Below are 21,225 nucleotides of genomic sequence, written 5' to 3'. Positions count from 1 at the left end.
ATAGGGAAGAAACTGAAAAGCTATGAAAAAATTGTCGCGAAAATTGTACATAATCATTATTAGGTACATACTTTATTTTTTTCACAATCTAATTTATTTTTTTTCGTCAATTCCCATTTATTTGCACTAAATTGTGATGCAGCTATCTTGTGAAACAGCTGACTGTGCTCCTTGATGTTTTCACAGTTGTGTGTATTTTATTTATGGTGTTTTTTATTAATAAATATACAGCAATAGATCGTTTTCTACGCCAAAAAGAAGTGAAATAAACCTATGTATATGCCAAAATGACAACTGGATGGAGACAAAAATAAACTTCTTCGTTCAAGTGACATTTTCAACATGTGTTTAAAAACACAAATATCCCTAGAATTAATTGCGAATTTCGCTATTATACGAACTACGTAAATAAAAGACGTTTTTATTTTGCAATATTCGCAATTCGCGTGTATATAAAGCTGCCTTTACACTATGCGTTTTTGCCGCATCACCGGTGTGGGCGCTCTCACAATTTAACGAAACGTAGCGCCGCGCCGGCACAGTATCTGTATTTACTGCAGCAGCAAAAACGCATAATGTAAACCCTACCACAAGATAGTGTATAAGTACGTGCCGGTGCCGTTAAAAACACACGCGTAGTGTAACACCGGGTTTACGCAAAGTTTTATAGTTTCTACAAAACATGAAATGTTTGTTATATAAGACTCACCTGCGTCATCTTATATTATTACCAGTAAACAAGTTATTAAAGGAAAAAAGAATAAATAATTAGATAGAAAAATTAATAAAAAAGGAACAAATTAATACCTGATTTCGTCTAATTTCAGCTTCCTGGCTTCGCGACGTAAGCGTTTCTATATCTTCTACAAAATTAAATGGTAGTTCGCCCATTGAGCCACTTCTTCTATGTTCTACTTTAACATTATTGGAAACTGGATTTGGAGTAACACTTCTGTAAAAAAAAACATAAAAATGTCAGAAATATTGAACAATATTCATAGTAATGATAAGTAATGGTTATTAAAAATTTGTATAAATGTTGTTAGATATCTATTAAGACTGTTGATTGTGCAGCTCTATCTAGGGTTGCCAACCATTCTCTATTCCAGAGGACACTCCTCTCTTTTTTTACATAACAAACTCAAAATCTAAAAAATATTCTATTGCCACAATGCTTTAAAAAATTGTTAATCTGTGTCTTTCGCTACTCCCATTCGTATGTGCAGAAAATAAAATGAAGAAATATTTATGGACAAAAAATATCGGTGAAAGCGGTAAACATGTTTAACTATTTTATGTTTACTTTAGTACATTATGTTAGTTTATGTTTTGAAAAAAAAATTGTTGAAAATTGTTTGTTTTATTTTAACAAGTTTTGAGTACAAATATTTTTAAGAAAGTAAGATAGAGATAGTGTAATAGATTATATTTAGCTTAGATATATATTATCTTTATTTCAGTAGTGTACATGAAAGTTTTTAAAATAATATTTTTTCTACACAAATTTTCCTACAAACGTAAAAACCGGCAACACTGTATGCCGCTTTTGATTTTGTCTCTCTATCTGTCAACTGGCCATTTATATTATTCTCTGTCTTACACGTTAAAATTCAGACAACACTTCTAAAATGACCAAATCAGTATATCTATCCGTTTAGTAACTGAAATTACATTTATTATATATCATTCATATTATAATATTATTTATCATTCTCGAAAATATGAAGAAAAAAAATTAAATTTATGGAATTACCGAATTCAAATTGTTGATAATAAAAAAAATCCTCCTAAAGACGATCCGGATATACTGTATGCGGTACCACATTTCTATTGTATTTCGATATACATAGTCTAACAAAAGCAGGGATGATTCAGCAAGGAAGATACGGTAGTATCTTTAAAACTAGGCATTTCCGCACCCATGTTTATAGATAGAAACTTTTTTTTATAACAAATCACCTCCCTGAAATTTGAACATGCATTTTTGTTTGGAACATCCTGTATAAAAATAAGATACAAACAAGTCATTATAAATTAAAATCTCTACACTTTTTATGTTTATAAAATATACTATAGGTATAATAACAACTATGTATAGCAAAGTTATTAGGTTATTAGTCATTTATGCACAGAGTTGTCTATTATTGAGTTTGACACTTTATCAAACTTAATCATAGATATGAACTTAATACCTCTATTATATACATTACCTGTAATACTGGGCAGGATTTCTATTAAAACTAGGACTAGGACAGTTAACTCTGTTAACGTTTACGTTTTTCGTTACTGGCTTATTGTTTAGGTCGTTGTGGTCGAAATTCACGTTGGGGTTCTTCGAGACTGATCCATTTTCATAAATTATAACTCGATTATTTATATTCTTTGTTTCGTTTACTGTAACGTTGACGTATTGAGGCTGCCGGCTCTTAGAAAATATGCTTTGACCTATAACAAATTACATTTTTATTTTAAACTCACCGGTAAGTAAGTATTGAGAGTAATAAATAATAGTTCTTCTTGTTCCTTGTATAGCGTATTCGTTGTATAGCACCTTAGAAGTGGTAAGGCAGAGTTTGTAATACTTTCTTATTATCTACATATCTTTATTTATAAGCGATACCAAATAAACTTTTATTTACGGCATCATTATTAAATTCATTGTTGCCAACTATGGAAATATTCGGCGCCGGGCTGAGTAACTGGAATTTAAATTTCCCGCTGGCAATTCAGGTGGTAGCTCTGCTGGAAAAAATGTCAAGTTGCCACATTTATTTACTTATTTCCTGATATTTTGATTTGGTTTTATGAATCGTGTTGCGATATTTTAAGCTTAATTTTTTTTAACCATCAGACCATCAGTCCTTTTACAATCAGATCTCGAAAATTGTTCTGTTTTGTCCGTTTTTAGTGCGAAGTGTACAAGATGCCGAAGCAGCTTAATAGCCGTTGTAAGAGACTCATCGCAACCTTATTAGAATATTTTTAACGGGGAAACTTTAGTAATGACCCCTATGACCCTTAAGTGCTATTAGAGCGGTGAGTTTCGTTGATGTAAACAATAACTATTTATATTTTTTTTATTATTTATATTTTTATAATGACTTCATTTTTGTTTCTTGAAATATTTTGATCAAAAGGAAATATGTAAAAGTCAGCAATGCTGCACACGTCAAGCTTAATCACGCGAGTAAAAGTTTATTTGGTATGACCATATTATAAGACGGACTCTCACGACTCGTCTACTTGGCAAGTACGCCAATATTTGCGTACTTGGCAAGTATCCCCACTTGTCCCCACTTTGTAAACAACATTGGCAAGTGTGGCGCTCACACGACGTGTTCATTTCAACATGTACGCCAGCACAAACATTGTTTAAATCCTTGGCAAGTAAACAGTATAGTCGCATCCATGGTCCGACCTTGTAGTTGCTAGTAATTTGTTGCTTTTTTGCAGTTTTTAATTTAGTTGCTTTTTAAGTTCTTTTACTGTACAGGGTGGCTCGAATTCGACGCTCATCATTGGGATTCCGGAAACCGTAAGAGATACAGGATTAGTTAAATGGAGACAAAGTTGCGCAATTTTATGCTCAATAAAATGCCGTATTGCATTTTGAAAAATTCCGAATACTTCAGAATATATTCGAAAAAAAAAACGGAATTTTCAATTTTGTTTTCTATTGTTTCTTGGCTTTATTTCTTAAGATAACTTAAAATGAAAAACACATTTTCATGGCCACTTTTTCTGCTCTATAACTCTGTGTGATTAAATATTGACTCTGACGTTTCGGCTTCTGGCGACCATCATCAACTTAATTTTTTTAAATACGGACCTAATTTTTTTTTCAATTTAATGCAATCCTTTCATCACTCTTAAAACACTATATATAGTCACTTTGATATTTGCCGACGTTTCGTACAGAAAATTCCATCACCAGAATATTTTATGCAAAAAAAAAATAAATAAAAATGCAATACGGCATTTTATTGAGGATCAAATTGCGCAACTTTGCCTCCATTTAACCGATCCTGTATCTCTTACGGTTTTCGAAATCCCAATGATGAGCGACGAATTTGAGCCACCCTGTACACTGCAATATGATTTCTATCTTCTTAATGTTAGACCATCCATATGAAGGGCTCATTTTCGTATAAATCCATAAATTCCAAAACAGCATCATTTGAAGACTACACGGGAGAAACCAGCTTTGTCCATTTTAATTGGAGCCGAGAAAAATGCAATTTAGTGCTTTTAAAGAAATATATTATTTTCGGTTGAATAATTAGAAAAATATATATTACTACCAATTCTGAATTATTAATATTGTTAATGATCGCCATAACAGGGGAAAAACCAGGGATGCCCATTTAAAGGTTGTTTGTATAAAACCTAAATCTATACTAATTTTAAAATTAATAAATTTAAAATTTTTTGTTGTAAGAAGAAAATTAATAAATATTTAAGTAGGTCTTTATTAGAATATAAAAATTTACTACATGTAATACTAATTGCAAGATGCATGCTTGTCGCCCATGCGTAAGGACATCTCTGGTTTTTGCCATTTACGCGTGGACTACTCTGGTTTTCCCTTGTACGGCAAAATAACCAAGCTGTAATATATCTGGAACTAAGCGTATTATTGCTTTCTGTTTTCTCGAATGACGTTAACATTTGTCTATAAAGTTGTATCGCTATCTTAATTTCTATGAAAATGCGACATATCTGGTTTTTTTTTCGTGTAGTCTTCATTTGTCCACTCCATTTATTGCTGTGGGAACGATTTAGGTATGTCGTCAATATTGAAGTTATTAATGTAAATTTGATATTATATAATCTATTGTTTTAACGTTTTAAATTATCCGCAATTAACCCGAAAAACACTACGATCCGGAAATAAACGAGACATACGCTATAACAGTACAATTAGTACTATTATTATTAACTAGTACGCAGTCGTTTTTTTGCGCCTCGGCAAGTATAGCCTGTGGTATAGCTAAGGGTGGCCAAAGTCTACACTTGGCAAGTATACGAATAATTGTGATCCTTTTGACTCGGGCTATGTTTGCCGACAGAGAGAGGGAACGCGACGAGTGACAAATAATTGCACAAGGAAATCATTCTCACGACATGGAGAGTATATTCCAATATCAAATAATTGTGAAGTAGGTACACGAGTCGTGAGAATGCGCCTATAGTTTGCCCAACAGAAGCATCTATGACAGTGCCAATTGTATCTATCATTTTAATTCACAGGTAAATGGTATTTTCTGTCATTTTTGGATGTTGTCTGTCGAAATCTTGTCTGACTCGTTGAACAGACTTTCCTCAGTTTTTTATACAGTACGTCCTGGGATCTTCTTTATAAGAGGAACATTTTTATTAGTAACATTTTGAGACTCAAATGTTACTAATACTAATAATTACTAATAATAAAAAAATATTTTCTGTTGTAAAAACTATCCGCGGACATACTGTATATTAGCCTACTTAATAAAAAAAAACAGATTTTACGTAGTTCTCCCCTCGCTATACCCAAAGGCACTAAATGCTAAACAAAATAATCCACTTCTATTATAATTTACCTGCAACTTTGTTTTGCTGTTTCTCGTTAGGGTGGAGTTCTACATAATTAATAGCGCTTTGTGGCAAGCTTTTCCTAAGGCTATCGATATCCTTTCCTAGAACGTCTTTAACTGGAACATTCACTGTAGGCATATTCGAAGTGAAGACTTTGGGAGAGTAAGATTTCTTCAGGTTCTGAGCGGCTAAATATTCGAATTTTGATACTTTCGTCATTATGCTAGAAGGCGGTTCGTCACCTGAAAAAAAGATAAATAAAATTGAATATAAAGAACTAATCGGTCAATATTATTTTTTATAAACGCAGGGTACGGTAAAAAAAACTTGGTAAGATATAATAATTCTCAAAAATTAAAATGATTAAGATTGAAAATGAAGGATTGACAATTTTAACAACAAATATAAAGAAGAAATACAAAATTAAATAAATCAAAAATAATAGAGTGGGGGTTTTATTTATTAAAACTTCTATTAAAACTGCTATGCTTCAATATGTATTTTCAAATTCAAGTGTGATCATTGGGATCTCGGAAACTATACGAAGGTTTCGAAATTTTGTGTCCACAATATATTCCAATGTATATGTAATAATATATAATTATTTTATTATAATAAATTAGTTTTATCGTGTATTTTAAATTAAGGACCCACGGAATCAATACGCAACAATATAATACTTTACTGCTACCTACTTTATAATAGAGACATCGTGACTTGGTCCAAGTACACTTTGACCGTGTTATCCCGCCTTAACAGTCTAAACTTTATACAAGGTCGCTTTTATGTATGGAAACGGTCGATTATTAGGTAAAATATAGGAGGTACCGCAAAAAGTTAAATTTAAAAGTTATAGGATTTTTAAATATCTATTAGCGAGTAATAAATTGAAATATACAGGATCGTTTATAAAGTCGTGGCACATCAAAGTTTCATTTTTTTAAATAGAACCCCCTGTATATTATTACATATTTCAATTTTTCCTTCATTCTAAGCAAAAATCGAAAGTCACACAATGTACCTCAAAGCAACCGTTTCCGAGTTATTGACTTTTGAAAATATCACTTAAACAATTCGATTTAATCCTTGTTTATATATTCTCAGGATTTAATTAATTTCGATGTGTTTGGTTTGATTTAATGATGCCAATCTGCCGAAACTGTGATACTGTTGTAATGGGTTTTTAAATTCCTATTAGCTGCTAGCAAATTTAAGTATACAGGGTCGGTCATAAAGTTGTGTCACATCAAACTTTTTTTTATAAAAAAAATGTCACATCAAACTATTTTTTTTAAATGTAACCCCCTGTATATTATTGCATATTTCAATTCTTCCTTCAATTTTAAGTAATAATCGTAATACACAATGTATATAAATTAAAGAATTGAAATGTTAAACGAAAAGTTTGTAATTTCCAGACTTGATATACTCTCATTTTATACCATAGATCTATAAATGCTAACTTGAGAAGTGATGTCAAATATTATTAGTATCACAGTTTCGGCAAAATGGCATCGTTAAATGAAACTGAACATATCGAAATTAATTAAATAAAACTGTTTAAGTGATATTTTCAAAAGTCAATAACTCGGAAACGGTTGGTTTGAGGTACATTGTGTGTATTTCGATTTTTGCTTAGAATTGAAGGATGAACCGAAATATGCAATAATATACAGGTTATATACAATATATACCATTAAAAAAAATGAAACTTTGACGTGCCACAGCTTTAGGACCGACCCTGTATACTTAAATTTATTACCCGCTAAAAGATATTTATAAACCCTATTACTTTTATATTTAATTTTTTGCGGTACCTCCTATATTTTACCTAATAATTGACCGTTTCCATACATGCGACCATTTCCATACACAGCGACCCTGTATACTGTATACTGTCTATGTGAATATGTTTAACTATTAATATATAACTTAGAACACACCAAGCTTTAGTAAAATATCGTCACGGAAAATATAGAAAAAATGTTTAAGGTTGGTTCTTACAGATGATATTAAATTAAAACTAATTCTGCTTAATAGGCATAATAAAAAAATATCCAGTATGGCCTTTTTCCATTTTACTAATATAAAACATTTTATACCCTCTTCTATACTAGTTAATAACATAAACTTCGGACTCCAGTCGTAAAAAAACACTAAAACACAGGCGTACAGCATATACATTTGCAAAATTGTATTGTTCCTACGGATAAAACAGAAATTGCTTGGTGGAGGAAAAAAAACTTATGCACGATCTAAAAATTTTGGACCACATAATAAAAACACTTTTTTGGTACGGCTGATGTCGATGATGGAAAGCTGGTCTCTGTGGAGCCGTCTCAGATACTGGCTTTTGTTAAAAGCCCCGAGACTGTATGATGGAGTTATAGCTCGGTATAACTGAAGAAAGGGGAACACACAGTAGATCTGTAAGGTCGCGGTGATTAGCTCCCCTCCTAAACATTCTACATTCTACAAAATACTTTTTATTTAGAGCTATTTATTTTTAATTATCGAGATTTACTCAAAAGAGAGAAACACAAATTAGAACTACAAACACAAATTAACAAACTAAATACAGCCAGCTATAAAGTAGGTTTTTGTAAAATGAATTTAACAAAAACTAAAGTGATGTACAACGAACTAGTACATTTTAATCAATAACATAAAACTGGAAAAGAAGAATACATATATTTGGGACAACTAATAAACAACTCGGGATCTTTACTACCAGAAATCAACCAAAGAATTAAGTTAGCATGGAGTACTTATGGAAGAAACTCAAAAACCATATTCAAATCTAGAATGCCACTTAATTTAAAGAAGAAAACGTTCGACCAATGTGTACTACCAGTCATGACCACTGCATCCGAAACCTGGACTCTTAAAACGAATATTATAAGAAAACTGCAGGTCGCTCAACGCTCAATGGAACGAAATATGCTGCGAATAACCAAGAAAGACCGTAAAATAATTAAGTGGACACGACAAAAGACCCCGGTAATAGATCATCCACAGAATCAAACCCCTCAAGTGGCAATGGGCAGGATACCTGGCAAGAAGAACGGACAACAGATGGACCACAAAAATTACAGCATGGTACTCATGAGGAATTAAGAGACCTAGAGGAAGACCAAACCTGAAATGATGATATTAGGAAATTAGCACAGCCAATAATAAACAATGGGCCTATATAGCCAATAATAAACAACTACAAAGAGTATCTAAACATGTGGGATAGGCAATACCATAGTTGGAAATGGTTCAATAAGTTGAAAATGGCGAAGATGATTTAAAAGAGACAAATTTTCGAACAAACATCTACATAATATATAATGTTAATGTTTATCTGTGTCGTCTCTACTGAAGTAACGACTTGCTCTAGAAAGTTGCTTTTTTTACTAAAAGATAGCTAATTGGCTCTTCTAAAAACTGTCGTCGCCGGATTTTTTGTTTTTCATTTTATAAAAAAAAAGTATTTTTTTCCTGATATCGTGGCAGATGCGCCAGGCTTCAACTAGTTTCTAATAAAAATTATTTTCCCATTGTATAACATTTACATAATATAAAATGATAATGTTTATCTGTGTCGTCTCTACTGAAGTAACGACTTGCTCTAGAAAGTTGCTTTTTTTACTAAAAGATAGCTAATTGGCTCTTCTAAAAACTGTCGTCGCCGGATTTTTTGTTTTTCATTTTATTAAAAAAAAATATTTTTTTCCTGATATCGTGGCGGATGCGCCAGGCTTCAACTAGTTTCTAATAAAAATTATTTTCCCATCGTTTGCAATTATTTTATTTGCTCATTACTAAAATAAGTAAAAAGTTACTAAAGTAAGTTTGAACTTGTCTTGCTCTTGTCAACTGGATTTGGTCCCTATATCTAAATATATAAAACATGCTCGGGTTTGTTACACCATTTATACCTGAAGAACGGCTGACCGATTTTAACAATCTGAATTATTGTATACGTCCCCGCCTCGAATAGCAGAATAACTATTAAGATATCGAAAAAATTCACAAAGGATTATACAAAAAAATAATTTTTAAACAAATTAGGTTTAGAACTCCGCGATCTTCGGCAATAGACAGCTCACGTGACGCACGCTTAGAGCTTATTTCTAATAACTGATTTCCACTGCTAATGAGTTGCAAATCAGTGACATACTAGAGATTACAGAATATAAATTCATGGAAAATAGCATATACAACTTGAATCGAAAAATATAACTGAAAAATAATACTTGAATCGAAATGTAAACAAAAAGGTAGAAAACAAAATTTGTTTTCTACCTTTTTGTCATTTAATGACAAGAATTGTCAAATTGATTGGTCTCAATCATTCCAGATCACTCGGTCAGTAAGTAATCCGTACCACAAGATTTAGGCGGTACGAAGTTATTGCCGGATTAGTTAGTTTTCTATAAACCAAATAATATTATACTCTCTAGAAGTCTCCTCTCGCATCAAAAATCGGGTCCGTCAATAGGGCAGCCCTATACCGGGTGTGTCTCAAAAGAGGCTCACCCCTATAACTTTTTTATTTTTTTAAATAAAAAAACGAGATTTGGTATCTTTGATAACTTTTGATTTTTAAATGGAACCCTTGGTATTTATTCCATAGCAAATGACATTCTGAATAGAATGACATATCATATGACAACTTTTGACATTTTCGCTTAAAAAGAAATCGTATTTTAAATTTCAATCTAGAGTGCCATGGATGTGTTAAAAAAACACTAATTTTTAATCAAGGAGCCTTGGAAAAATAGATTTGATCGTCTAATGTTTTTAGTGTCTTGCCCTGGCCGGTTAAAAGATGCCCAAATCGTATTTTTGATCATATCTCAATTTTTTTCAAATGAAACGAGGGTGGATAATTAGCATATTTCGAAAATTTTTTTACGAATAATTTGATACCACACACTTGGTACTTTGAGTCAAATTGTCGTTATGAACCGCATGTTACAATTTCAAATAAACCATATGCGAAAATGTCAAAAGTTGACATGTGATATGTCATTCTATTCAGAGTGTCATTTTCTACCGAATAATGGGTGCGATTTAAAAATCAAAACTTGTAGTCATTTCCGGTGAAACAGGAAGTAACTAAAACAATTGAATATGTCAATCAATCCTAATTAATGTCTTATACTAACATACCAAATCCCATTTTTTTATATGAAAAAATAAAAAGTTATAGGAGTGAGCCACTTTTAAAACGCACCCGGTATACAGACCTGATTTTGATGCGAGACGAGACTTCCAGAGAGTGTACTATGTTTTGCATAAACTTATATTATTATTTGTCAATTCCAAACCTAAACACAACGAGTTTTTACTGCACAGAAAATTTTTATCTGTTCTTTTAAGCCTTCATTAACAATTAACTCCAATAAAACTTTCCTGCGCACAAAAATAAAATGCCTGTTTTATATTTCAGAATCGACGATTTCCCGTAAGCTTATATTGTTATTTGCCTATTCCTAAAATATAAACTACCGTTTTTATTTTATTTATGCTGTCCCGAATAATTTCCGAAACGACTGGATCGATTTTTGGAAGCATTTTACATTGATATATTTAATGCTATTATTGCTGTTTTTTTGTTGCTTGATAGTCGACCCGTCCGAGTATAGATGTGTTATTGTCATATGCATTATCTTATAACATAAAAAGTGAAGGGTTCTTGCAGTATCAATGTAATATTTAAAATAAAAATATTTCTTGCCATAAAACGACTATTTTGTAATTTTCAGCTTTCAAAAATACTGAAAACCTTTTTTTATTCAGTTTTTCATTATTTTTGAAAGCTGAAATTTTACAAAAAGTGGTTATATGGCAAGAAATATTTTTATTTTTAAAATTATTTTATAACTATATCAGATGTGTTTCAAAAGTGGCACCACTATAACTCTTTCATATTTTTAGATAACAAAAAACACGCATTTAGTACGGATGTCTATGACCATAAATGGTACCCCTCGGTATATTTTTACTTTATTTGATAGAAAATGACATTCTGAATAGAATGACATATCAAATTTTGACATGTAAAAAAATAGCATTTTAAATTTCAATCTAAAGTGCCATGGATGTGATAAAACCACTGAATTTTAAAGAAGTAGCCTTGGAAAAATAAATTTGATCGTCTAATGTTTGTATATAGTGACTTTTCTTGGCCGGTTAAAAATGTTTTCGAATCTGCCAGAAAGCACTCTGAATCACCTAACAACTTTCATAAACATGTCATTCCAAAATGGTAATTTTCCAAAATGTCTTAAGACGGCAATAATCATTCCTCTGCATAAAGGAGGAGACAAAGATGAAACTTCTAACTATCGCCCAATTGCACTCCTTCCAACGCTATCTAAGATCATAGAAAGGTTGGTTAAAGGAAGGCTTGTATCTTTTCTGTTTAAGTACAAAATACTTACTGAACATCAGTTTGGATTTCTAAGCAACAAGTCCACAAATGACGCTATGTTTTCCCTCCTTAATAAAGTTTACTCCAGCCTAAATAACCATCATTCTACAGCAACAATTTTTTGTGATTTTTCTAAGGCGTTCGACTGTGTAAATCATAAGATCCTAATTAATAAACTGCAGCACTATGGGTTTAGAGGAACATCTCTCGAATGGTTTAAGTCGTTTCTGAGTAACAGAAGTTAACTTGTGAGGGTGGATACCACGTTGTCTTCTAGAATGAGGAGTACCACAAGGCTCAGTGTTGGGCCCCATTTTGTTTCTACTTTTTATTAACGACATTGCTAACATAAATATCAGTGGCAAAATATGTCTTTTTGCCGACGACACTAGCTCCACTTGGAGCAACAAGGACGTCACGGCACTTCATAGGATTATATCAAATGACATAATCACCATTAAATCTTGGTGCGATTCGAACCTCCGAGTCTCAACATTTCTAAAACTAAAGCTTTGTTGTATAAAAACTCGCTGCAGCCTTTTGTACTTAACAACACCACCATTGACGTCGTAAAATCTGTAAAATTCTTAGGGCTTATTGTAGACAATTCTCCGAAATGGGACATGCATATCGAAACTTTGTCGAAAAAATTGAGCTCTGCCTGTTTTGCGTTAAGATCTGTTTCTAAGGAGCTTGACTTGTCAGTGGCTAGAACTGTTTATTATGCACTTTTTGAGTCCCCCCTCAGGTATGCCCTTCCATTCTGGGGTACGTGTTGTGCGACTCAATTTGACCGCATTTTCAAGCTCCAGAAGAGAGCTGTTCGATATTCACTGGGACTAAACAGCAGAACTCATTGCCAGGACTTTTTTTAAAAAATTAAAAATATTAACTCTTCCTTCCTTATTTATATTTGAATCCGTTTGCCTAATACGTAAGCATGTATCAGCTTCTCAAGAAAGGCCATCTCACACTTATCCACTCAGGAACGCGGAGCAAGATCTGTATCTACCTATCCCACGCTCAGAGTTAATTAAAAGTTCAATATTATACAACTCGAAAAAAATGCACAATCACCTGCCATTTGAAATCAAATCCATAACATCATTTTCTTCATTTCGCAAAGCATTGAACTCTTATTTACTAGACAAGGCTTTCTACGCCGTGAATGAATTATATTTTGATAATCAAATTTGATCTTGTAAACACTGGTCTAATGTTTGCTATTGCTATATTTACCAATGACACCGAAATAAATTTATTATATAATGGAAAATAAATTTATTTAGAGGTCATTGATATTTTTACTATAATCTAAATATTTTTGAATATTATTTTTATTTTTTTTATTCTTTGACATTGTGAACATTTATATAAATGTTTATTTTAAACAATAAGACTGACAATATTATTTGTATAATGTTTTGTAGTATCTTTTGTTTGTTTGTTTGTGTACCTTGTTTGTTTACTTTGTTTGTTTATTTTACCTTTGTCTACAAATTGTAAAAAATTTTTGACAATAAAGGCATTTATTTATTTATTTATTTAAAAATTGCCCAAGCCACGATGACAAAGAAATGTAGTGAGATAAAATAACAAAATAACTAAATACTAGAGGGACCATTTTACGAAAAGAAAAGCGGCCGTTGCGTCGGAGTTGGAAAATATTTATACTAAAATTTATGTAGGGGTGGGGGTAGTTTTCACCTTTCCCGTACTTTTTCTTGAATCTTGTGAAAGTCAAATGTTAGAGCAGTTAGCAAAACATAGACACCCAAAATCTCATTCAAATCGGAATAACGGTTCTTAAAATATCTAAAAAAATGTGATTATTTTTTTAATGTTTGACGCCTCTAGCGGACAAACGAAGCACTTCTGTATAGAGGTACATTCTGTCCAGTGAAGTTATTTTGATTCCAAAAATACGTAGTAAGTCACGGAATATTGGGACACCCTGTATTTCAAAAACGGTAAGATTAGAGTGCGGTAAACCCTAATCAAATTTACCTTTATATTTAATCGTAGCAACTAAAAATGTAATAATATACAGGGTGTTCCATTTAAAAATACAACTTTTATTTTGTATGTATGTAGCTTTGGAAAATAATTTTAAATTGTAGCTTTACTCCAACAATCCTATATCACTCACAAAATCTAAATTAATCGTCAAATCTAGAATAGTGTGAACAAACCTGTATAATATTATGATTGTAAACAAATGGTATTTTATGAATGGAGTGTTGTATCTCGCTTTTAGTTACAAATATTTAAATATGATGATGTGGTGACCACTGAGATTCCCACGCAACCAGACCGATTACTTTGATTTTACGTTGGTAAATATAACATGCAATAAAACCTTTTCTTTTACAAAAATATAGAGCCCGTAAACCTTTCATTCTAGTTTAATGATGTGTCTAGACGTTACAGACCTCGTTCAACGTTTTTTAAACACCACAAACCGTAATAAAAGTGGATTTCTTACTTCCGCTGTCCGACAGCGACTCTCTCGGACTCTTCCTGGGCGCCACCGGCGGTTTTTTATTGAACTTGACTTGACAGCTGACGTCGGCCGGTTCGAACGTGATCGGCGCCATCGAGATTCGTGGATTGGGCAGGACAGATTTCATGAGTTTGGCTTCGGCGGGATGGTTGAATCGCATGTAGTTCGATCGACCAATCGTTATCATAACACCTAGGGCAAATATAAAAATTAATTACAAATAACCTAATATTTCCAATAATAGTATCGTGTTATAAAAAAACCGGTGTTTAGTTGGCTTGGAAATGACGATCGCTAATATTCGCCATATTATTTTATATACAGGTTGTTAACTGGACAGTTACTTATAGGAGAACAGAATGGCAACACTGCCTATTGAGAACGCATGCACTTATAGACGGTGCTTATAGGGTTTCCTGCCGACTTGTCCCGTAGCTTCGTCTATCGACGAGCGGGCCGAGGTTGTCATATTTCAACCGTAAAGCTCTTGAAGCGAGTAATAAACAAATTAACAACCTGTATAAAATGACAGCGATCTTCGTTTCATAGCCATCGCTAACGCCGTTTTTTTTCGATTATATACATATTTTTATTGTTCTATTAGAAGTAAAAATGATACTTTATTAGTTCTATTAGGAGTAAAAATGATACTTACGCGAAATGAGGCTGTACGTTTGACAGACAAGCGTAAATGAGTCCGATATTACAGGCGAAGCACAAATAGTCATTTTTACTCCAAACAGAACATCCTATTTTTTCTCAAACGTCATAAAAGTATTAGTTTTTGCGACGTGATTGACAATATAAACGAGCCATTTTAACGAATATGCATAAAAGTAAATCACTTTTACGCCTTAGCATAAAAGTACGGAAATAACTGACAAAAACAGTCAAATTCAACGAGCGTAACCATAGTTTCTCGATATACCGGGTGCGTCTCAAAAGTGGCTCACCCCCAAAACTTTTTTATTTTTTCAGTTAAAAAAACGAAATTTGGTATGTTAGTAAAGAACATAAATAAGGATTGACAGACGTATTCAATTGTTTTTGGACACTTCCTGTTTTACCGGAAATGACTACAACTTTTGTTTTTTAAATGGCACCCTCGGATATTTTTACTTTATTCGATAGAAAATGATACTCTGAATAGAATGACATCTCATATGTCAACTTTTGAAATTTTTGCCTAAAAAAAATCATATTTGAAATTTCAATCTACAGTATGTCTCCGGATTGTCTTTACAAGAGGAAAAACTTTATTATTGACATTTTGAGAAAAATGCATTCTTCATAAAAAAATTTGCTTGTTCTAAAATGGCCACTCCCGTTTAAACTTTTCGAAATTTCCATACTGTTTTAGACAAAATTAGAAAAAACATGAATAAATTCAACAATATTTTGATATATGTAAAATCAAAACGCGTTTCTATGGTAATATCATTTCTTTTTCATTCTTTGATAGGTTTTATCTATGGATAGATTGTTGTGGATAAAATTTTAATTAACGTAGTGACTCATTATCATATTTGGAAAAAGCATTTTTTATGAATAATTTGGTACCACACACTTGGTATTTCGAGTCAAATTATCGTTATAAACCGTATGTTACAATTTCAAATAAACTATATATGTGAAAATATCAAAAGTTGACATATGATATGTCATTCAATTCAGAGTGTCATATTCTATCGAGTAAATTAAAAAAGTACCGAGGGTGTCATTAAAAAATCAAAAGTTGTCATTTACGGTGAAACAAGAAGTGACGAAAAACAATCGAATACGTCAATCAATCCTAATTTACGTCATATACTATTATATATATATTATCTGAAAAAAATAAAAAAGTTATAGGGGTGAGCCACTTTTGAGACGCATTCGGTATATCTATGTACAGCTCATCAAACATAGAATGAGATGAAAAATATCAAAAACAATGTCTAAAAAAATTAAGACTTATTACCTTGCGATAATCTAGTAGGCTCATTGATCTTGACCCCATCTATAGAGAGATTCTCGGATAACGGATAAATAGTAACTACGCCCTCGCTGTTTTCGATGTGACAATGCAGAGGCAACACGCCGGTTCCTTGAACAGGGATGTCCACCCCTGGACCGCTACCTAAGGTCACCCTACCTGAAAAAAATTGAGTGATAATCCTCGCATTATTGTAACAATCGCTATTTAGTTTTTCTTTGTTACAGTGCACAGTGCACACATGTTGGGAAAAGTATTGAAAAAATCATTGCAGTATTACTTCATAAGATATTTGACCATTTACAAAGTTAATTACAATAAAGCTTCATTCAATATTAAAAGAACTTTCTATTCTTTCCAAAATTCCTATTTTCAAACTTCTAAATCCGTAATGGAGTATTAAATAGGGTAGATTTCGAAAAATCTATTTCTCTAATTATTGTTCTGTTTTTTAAGTAAAAATATAGTACCAACTAGCGTACCCGACTTCGTTCGCGTCGAATTAATCATTTGTAATGGTGATGATAAAGCAAAGCAAGAATTTCCATTAACATACAAACTGGATAAAATTTTCTAACATTTATGTCAGCATGAGAGGAAACAATCGAGAAACCCCTTCTTATCGAACCTCTACACCCCACAGTCAATTCGTTTAGCAAAAAATCAGCTTTAAACGTCAAGCAGTTTAAGCAGAATCGTGATTACTCAATGGTCATATTTTGTGAAACACCCTGTATAAATTTTTAAAAAATCTTAAAATATGTAAAACAACAAAATAAAATATACGTGTTTAAGAGTTTTTCCGAAAAACTCACCAGTTTTTAAATAAAAATATTCTAATATTTGAGGGGTGGTTTCACCCCCTTAGAATTCGAGTTTCGAAAAATTCCTTCTTATCGAGCGTCTACACCCTAAAGTCAATTCGTTTTACAAAAATCAGCTTTTTATGTCAAGCGCTTTAAGCAGGATCGTGATTAATCATGATGTGTGATGACCAGATTTTTCGGAACATCCTGTATACATTTTTAAAAAATCTTAAAATATGTAAAAAAACAAAATAAAATATACGTGTTTAAGCGTTTTTTCGGAAACTTGGCCGTTTTTTAAATAAAAAATATTGTAATATTTGAGGGGTGGTTTCACCCCCTTGGAACTGGAATTTCGAAAATTCCCTTCTTATCGGACCTCTACACCCTAGAATCAACCTGTATGCCAAAATTGAGCTTCTTACGTTGAGTGGTTTGAGCAGGATCGTGATTAATCAGTGAGTCAGTCACTTAAGGATTTTATATATTAGCAAATATTAGTCTAGTAAGTGACTTTAATTATGATAAATAGCATATAATAGCGAGTCGTAGTTTTTAAATTTGGTTTATTATGATGAAAAGTTTACTTCTAAGTAAAAGCTTCTATTTTTTTTGTCTTCTGTTTTATTTTAGCTCATTAGTGCCTAAAAGAGACATGTTTATTTTAAAGTCCCATTAGTCATTCAAAAGGTGACATGCACCATGCATGCACCAGACCGTATACAGTAAAAGTGCAGTAAAAATATACCTTTGTAAAAAATAGTCTGCTGGTTCCCTATCTAATTGTTAATAGTGTCAATATTTTGGAATCTTGGTGGTAAGGTAAAAATTAATGTCGTCCTGCAAATCCTTTCTTTTAATTCATCTGATTACCGGCAAAATAAACCAGAGTTTCACTCCAGAAAGTCCCTATTAGTCATATCAGAGTTGACGTGACCCGAGTTATATCGCGCCACTGACTGACTCATCGTCAGGGTTGTTACTGTTTTTCAAAGGGTAGTATTAGGTAAGAAATTAGGCAATATCTATAGACCTCAACCATCATAGAGGAAAGTAACCAAATATTGAATAGTATCCCTAAAGGTCGATTTTCACTATACCTTCCGTTTCCCTTCCGTTTACATAAAATATTATATCATGTAATGAATAGGAAAATGCACACTATCCGTTCCGTTTCCCTTCCGTTCCATATCTTTTCCTTCCATACATTTATGTATTTACCGTGCATTGATTACATGTTTGTTTGAAGGTTTTAGAGGCCTTTTCGTGGCTGAATGTGTTTTGGAGTTGTTTGGATATGAAAAAAAAAATGGAAATTTTGTTTTGAAGTGCCATTCAAATTTGTTCAACATGTTCTATTTATGACAGCGCTCTCCATTATAGTCAATTATAGTGGACAGTAAACTGCAGAAGAGAGAATTGGGCATTAGATACAGATACGACGGCGCGCGGCGGTCTGTTTAAAGGTACGGTTTCGCTGGAGCCGTCAACGGCGACCGTCGACGGTTGTCGTCGACGGCAACCGTTGAACGCCATCTTATTATGTATTCTTTGGCCAGGCGACGGTAGACGCCAACAGTCGCGCTTTCGATCCGGTTAGTGATCATCATGAAGAGAAAACTATTAGCCCTTTTGCTTTTAGAAGAGGAAGAAGACGAAGAAATTATAAAATATTTGAAAATGAGAAAAAGGTCGACAACTCATAATATTTTTCTTAGAAGACGTAACGAAGAAAGTTTCAGTTTACTAATTAGTGAACATTTGATAGGCGATGAGAAGAAGTTCAGAGAATTTCTTCGATTAAACAAGGATCAATTTTACTTTGTGCTCAGTATAGTGGAAAATGATTTAAAGAAGGCGTCAACTACTGCAGTTAAAAACCCCATCGGCGCATTCAGACTGGTATATCAAGCAGTCAGGCGCTGTCGGCAGCGCCGGGAAAGAACGGCGGAGGCGATGATACGCGCTCAGGAAACCATGCCTATTGAAACCAAATACGATTGAAACCAATGAATTGCAGTAGGCGCCGTCAAGGGCGACCGTGGACGGCGACCGTTGACGGCTCCAGCAAAACCGTACCTTAACATAAAAAGTCTCAGGGCAAAAAGGCGTTTAAAATTCATCACAGAACTTCAATACGCTGACACACGCTGATGACTGCCCTCTAGTTGCAAAAACGTTACAGCAATTACAAGAAATGTTGAACACATATACCATACGAGGCTTTAGGCCTTAAGCTGAACATCGATAAAACTAAAATCATGTGCACTCCCCCGGAACATCACAATAATGGTATTAAACTTGGAGACGAACTATTGCAATATGTAGCGGAATTCAATTACCTCGGCAGTTTGATTTCGCAAAAGGCCAATATCGACTTTAAAATTCAGCACAGGATTAGCAGCGCCTCAAGAGCATTCTGGACATTAAAAGACAGGGTTTTCTACAATCATGACTAGAGCACAAAAACGAAACTTGCAGTGTACAGAGCAATACTAAACCCCACCATGTTATATGGAAGCGAAACCTTGGTGCCGTACCGCCGACACATGAACGCATCGGTTGCAACAGACAGGGCCGGACTTAACGAAGTTGCCACCCCAGGCCAAAAAAAATTGCCGCCCCTTAACATTTTTTTTAATTAAAAAAATTACGGATATAAAAAAAAATTGAATACAGGACCAACAATAGAATAGACCGACAGAACAGATCAACACAGAACATAAAATAAATATTAAAATATTCATATAAAATGACAACAGACGAACAACAAAACTATAAGGTTTGCTTATATGCCTATAAAGGTTTCCTACGTACTTTTTTGTTCGCAAAATTATCAATTACTTCATCGTAATTCATAGTTTTTAAAAGGTCGGACTCAATATGTAAAACTGCCAAATGATTTAGACGTTCTGTTTCCATAGTGGGCCGTAAATAAGTTTTAATACGTTTCAATGCAGAAAACGAGCGTTCAGCAGAACAGTTAGTAATAAAAGTACATGTGAAGATTCTTAATACTGTGAAAGTATATGGAAACAGTCTTGAGCGTTTTTTTTCATAAATTACTTTAAGAAGCTCTCTAGCAGGTGGTTTTGCTGACTTAATGCATTTTATAAATTCACGAAAATGTATTAATTTTGGATAACAGGATAACAGGAATCATTTGGATAACAGGTTATTAAATGTCTGGACTTATCGGTAATGTCGTCAATACTTAAAGTAGATAAATCACTAAAGAAACCAAATTTGGTTGAAAAGTCATTGTAGGCACTTTTCTTGTAGGAAAAATTTCAAGGATTAATTTATCAGTAATAACATTAAATACATTTATCCTAAAATCGTCCCTAGCGTTAAATAGAGTTTCATTATCACTGGTTTCATCAAATTGTCGTTTCCGTTTCGCTTTTCTCTTTTTATCTGCCGCATATTGTTTCTCACCGAACAATTCTATGGCTCTTCATTCATATTCCTCAAATGATTTAGTATTATCTAGATTTCTAATTTCAGAAAAATATTTTTCCAATGAGCTATATAAATCTGCAGCATCTAATCTATTTAAAACGTCTGTCCAAAATACCGCCATAAAACCCATTTCTAGGCTTTTGAATTGTTTAACGAGACTAGAAGCATCTAATTCGGGTTTTAGGCTTTTCGGTATCGTCTTCAGAAATTGACTCCAACGTGGATTTTATTTCATTGGAAGACAATAGTGATTGGCAAGCTTCATTTCGTGCAGACCAACGCGTTTTTGATAATTTTTTTAACGTTTTTGAATTTATTTTTTTTATATTCGAGGTATTTGTATTTATTAACTGGATGCATGGCACAATGCAGTAAAAAATAACCCAAGCGAATTATATATTTAAACAATAATAATAGTTAAGTAAATAAATATGTAATCGGCTAAGGCTATATTCGAAATATTTTATGAACAAATAAA

General features: G+C 32.9%; 1 protein-coding gene across 1 annotated transcript in view; it reads right to left on the bottom strand.

The window, feature by feature from the left end:
* LOC115885228 (pleckstrin homology-like domain family B member 1) overlaps window positions 1-21,225 on the bottom strand; it is a 185,547-nt gene that overhangs the window by 57,820 nt on the left and 106,502 nt on the right. The window contains exons 4-8 of the mRNA XM_030904064.1: window positions 16,465-16,638; window positions 14,487-14,696; window positions 5,580-5,816; window positions 2,211-2,445; window positions 808-952 (exon numbers count right to left, since the gene is read on the bottom strand). Of these exons, the coding sequence (XP_030759924.1) occupies window positions 808-952; window positions 2,211-2,445; window positions 5,580-5,816; window positions 14,487-14,696; window positions 16,465-16,638 (1,001 nt within the window). The remainder of the gene's footprint in view (window positions 1-807; window positions 953-2,210; window positions 2,446-5,579; window positions 5,817-14,486; window positions 14,697-16,464; window positions 16,639-21,225) is intronic.

Source organism: Sitophilus oryzae, unplaced genomic scaffold (genome assembly GCF_002938485.1).
Source record: "Sitophilus oryzae breed Bouriz unplaced genomic scaffold, Soryzae_2.0 scaffold_377_pilon_pilon, whole genome shotgun sequence".
NCBI lineage: Eukaryota > Metazoa > Arthropoda > Insecta > Coleoptera > Curculionidae > Sitophilus > Sitophilus oryzae.
This window is presented reverse-complemented; position numbering and strand designations above follow the sequence as displayed.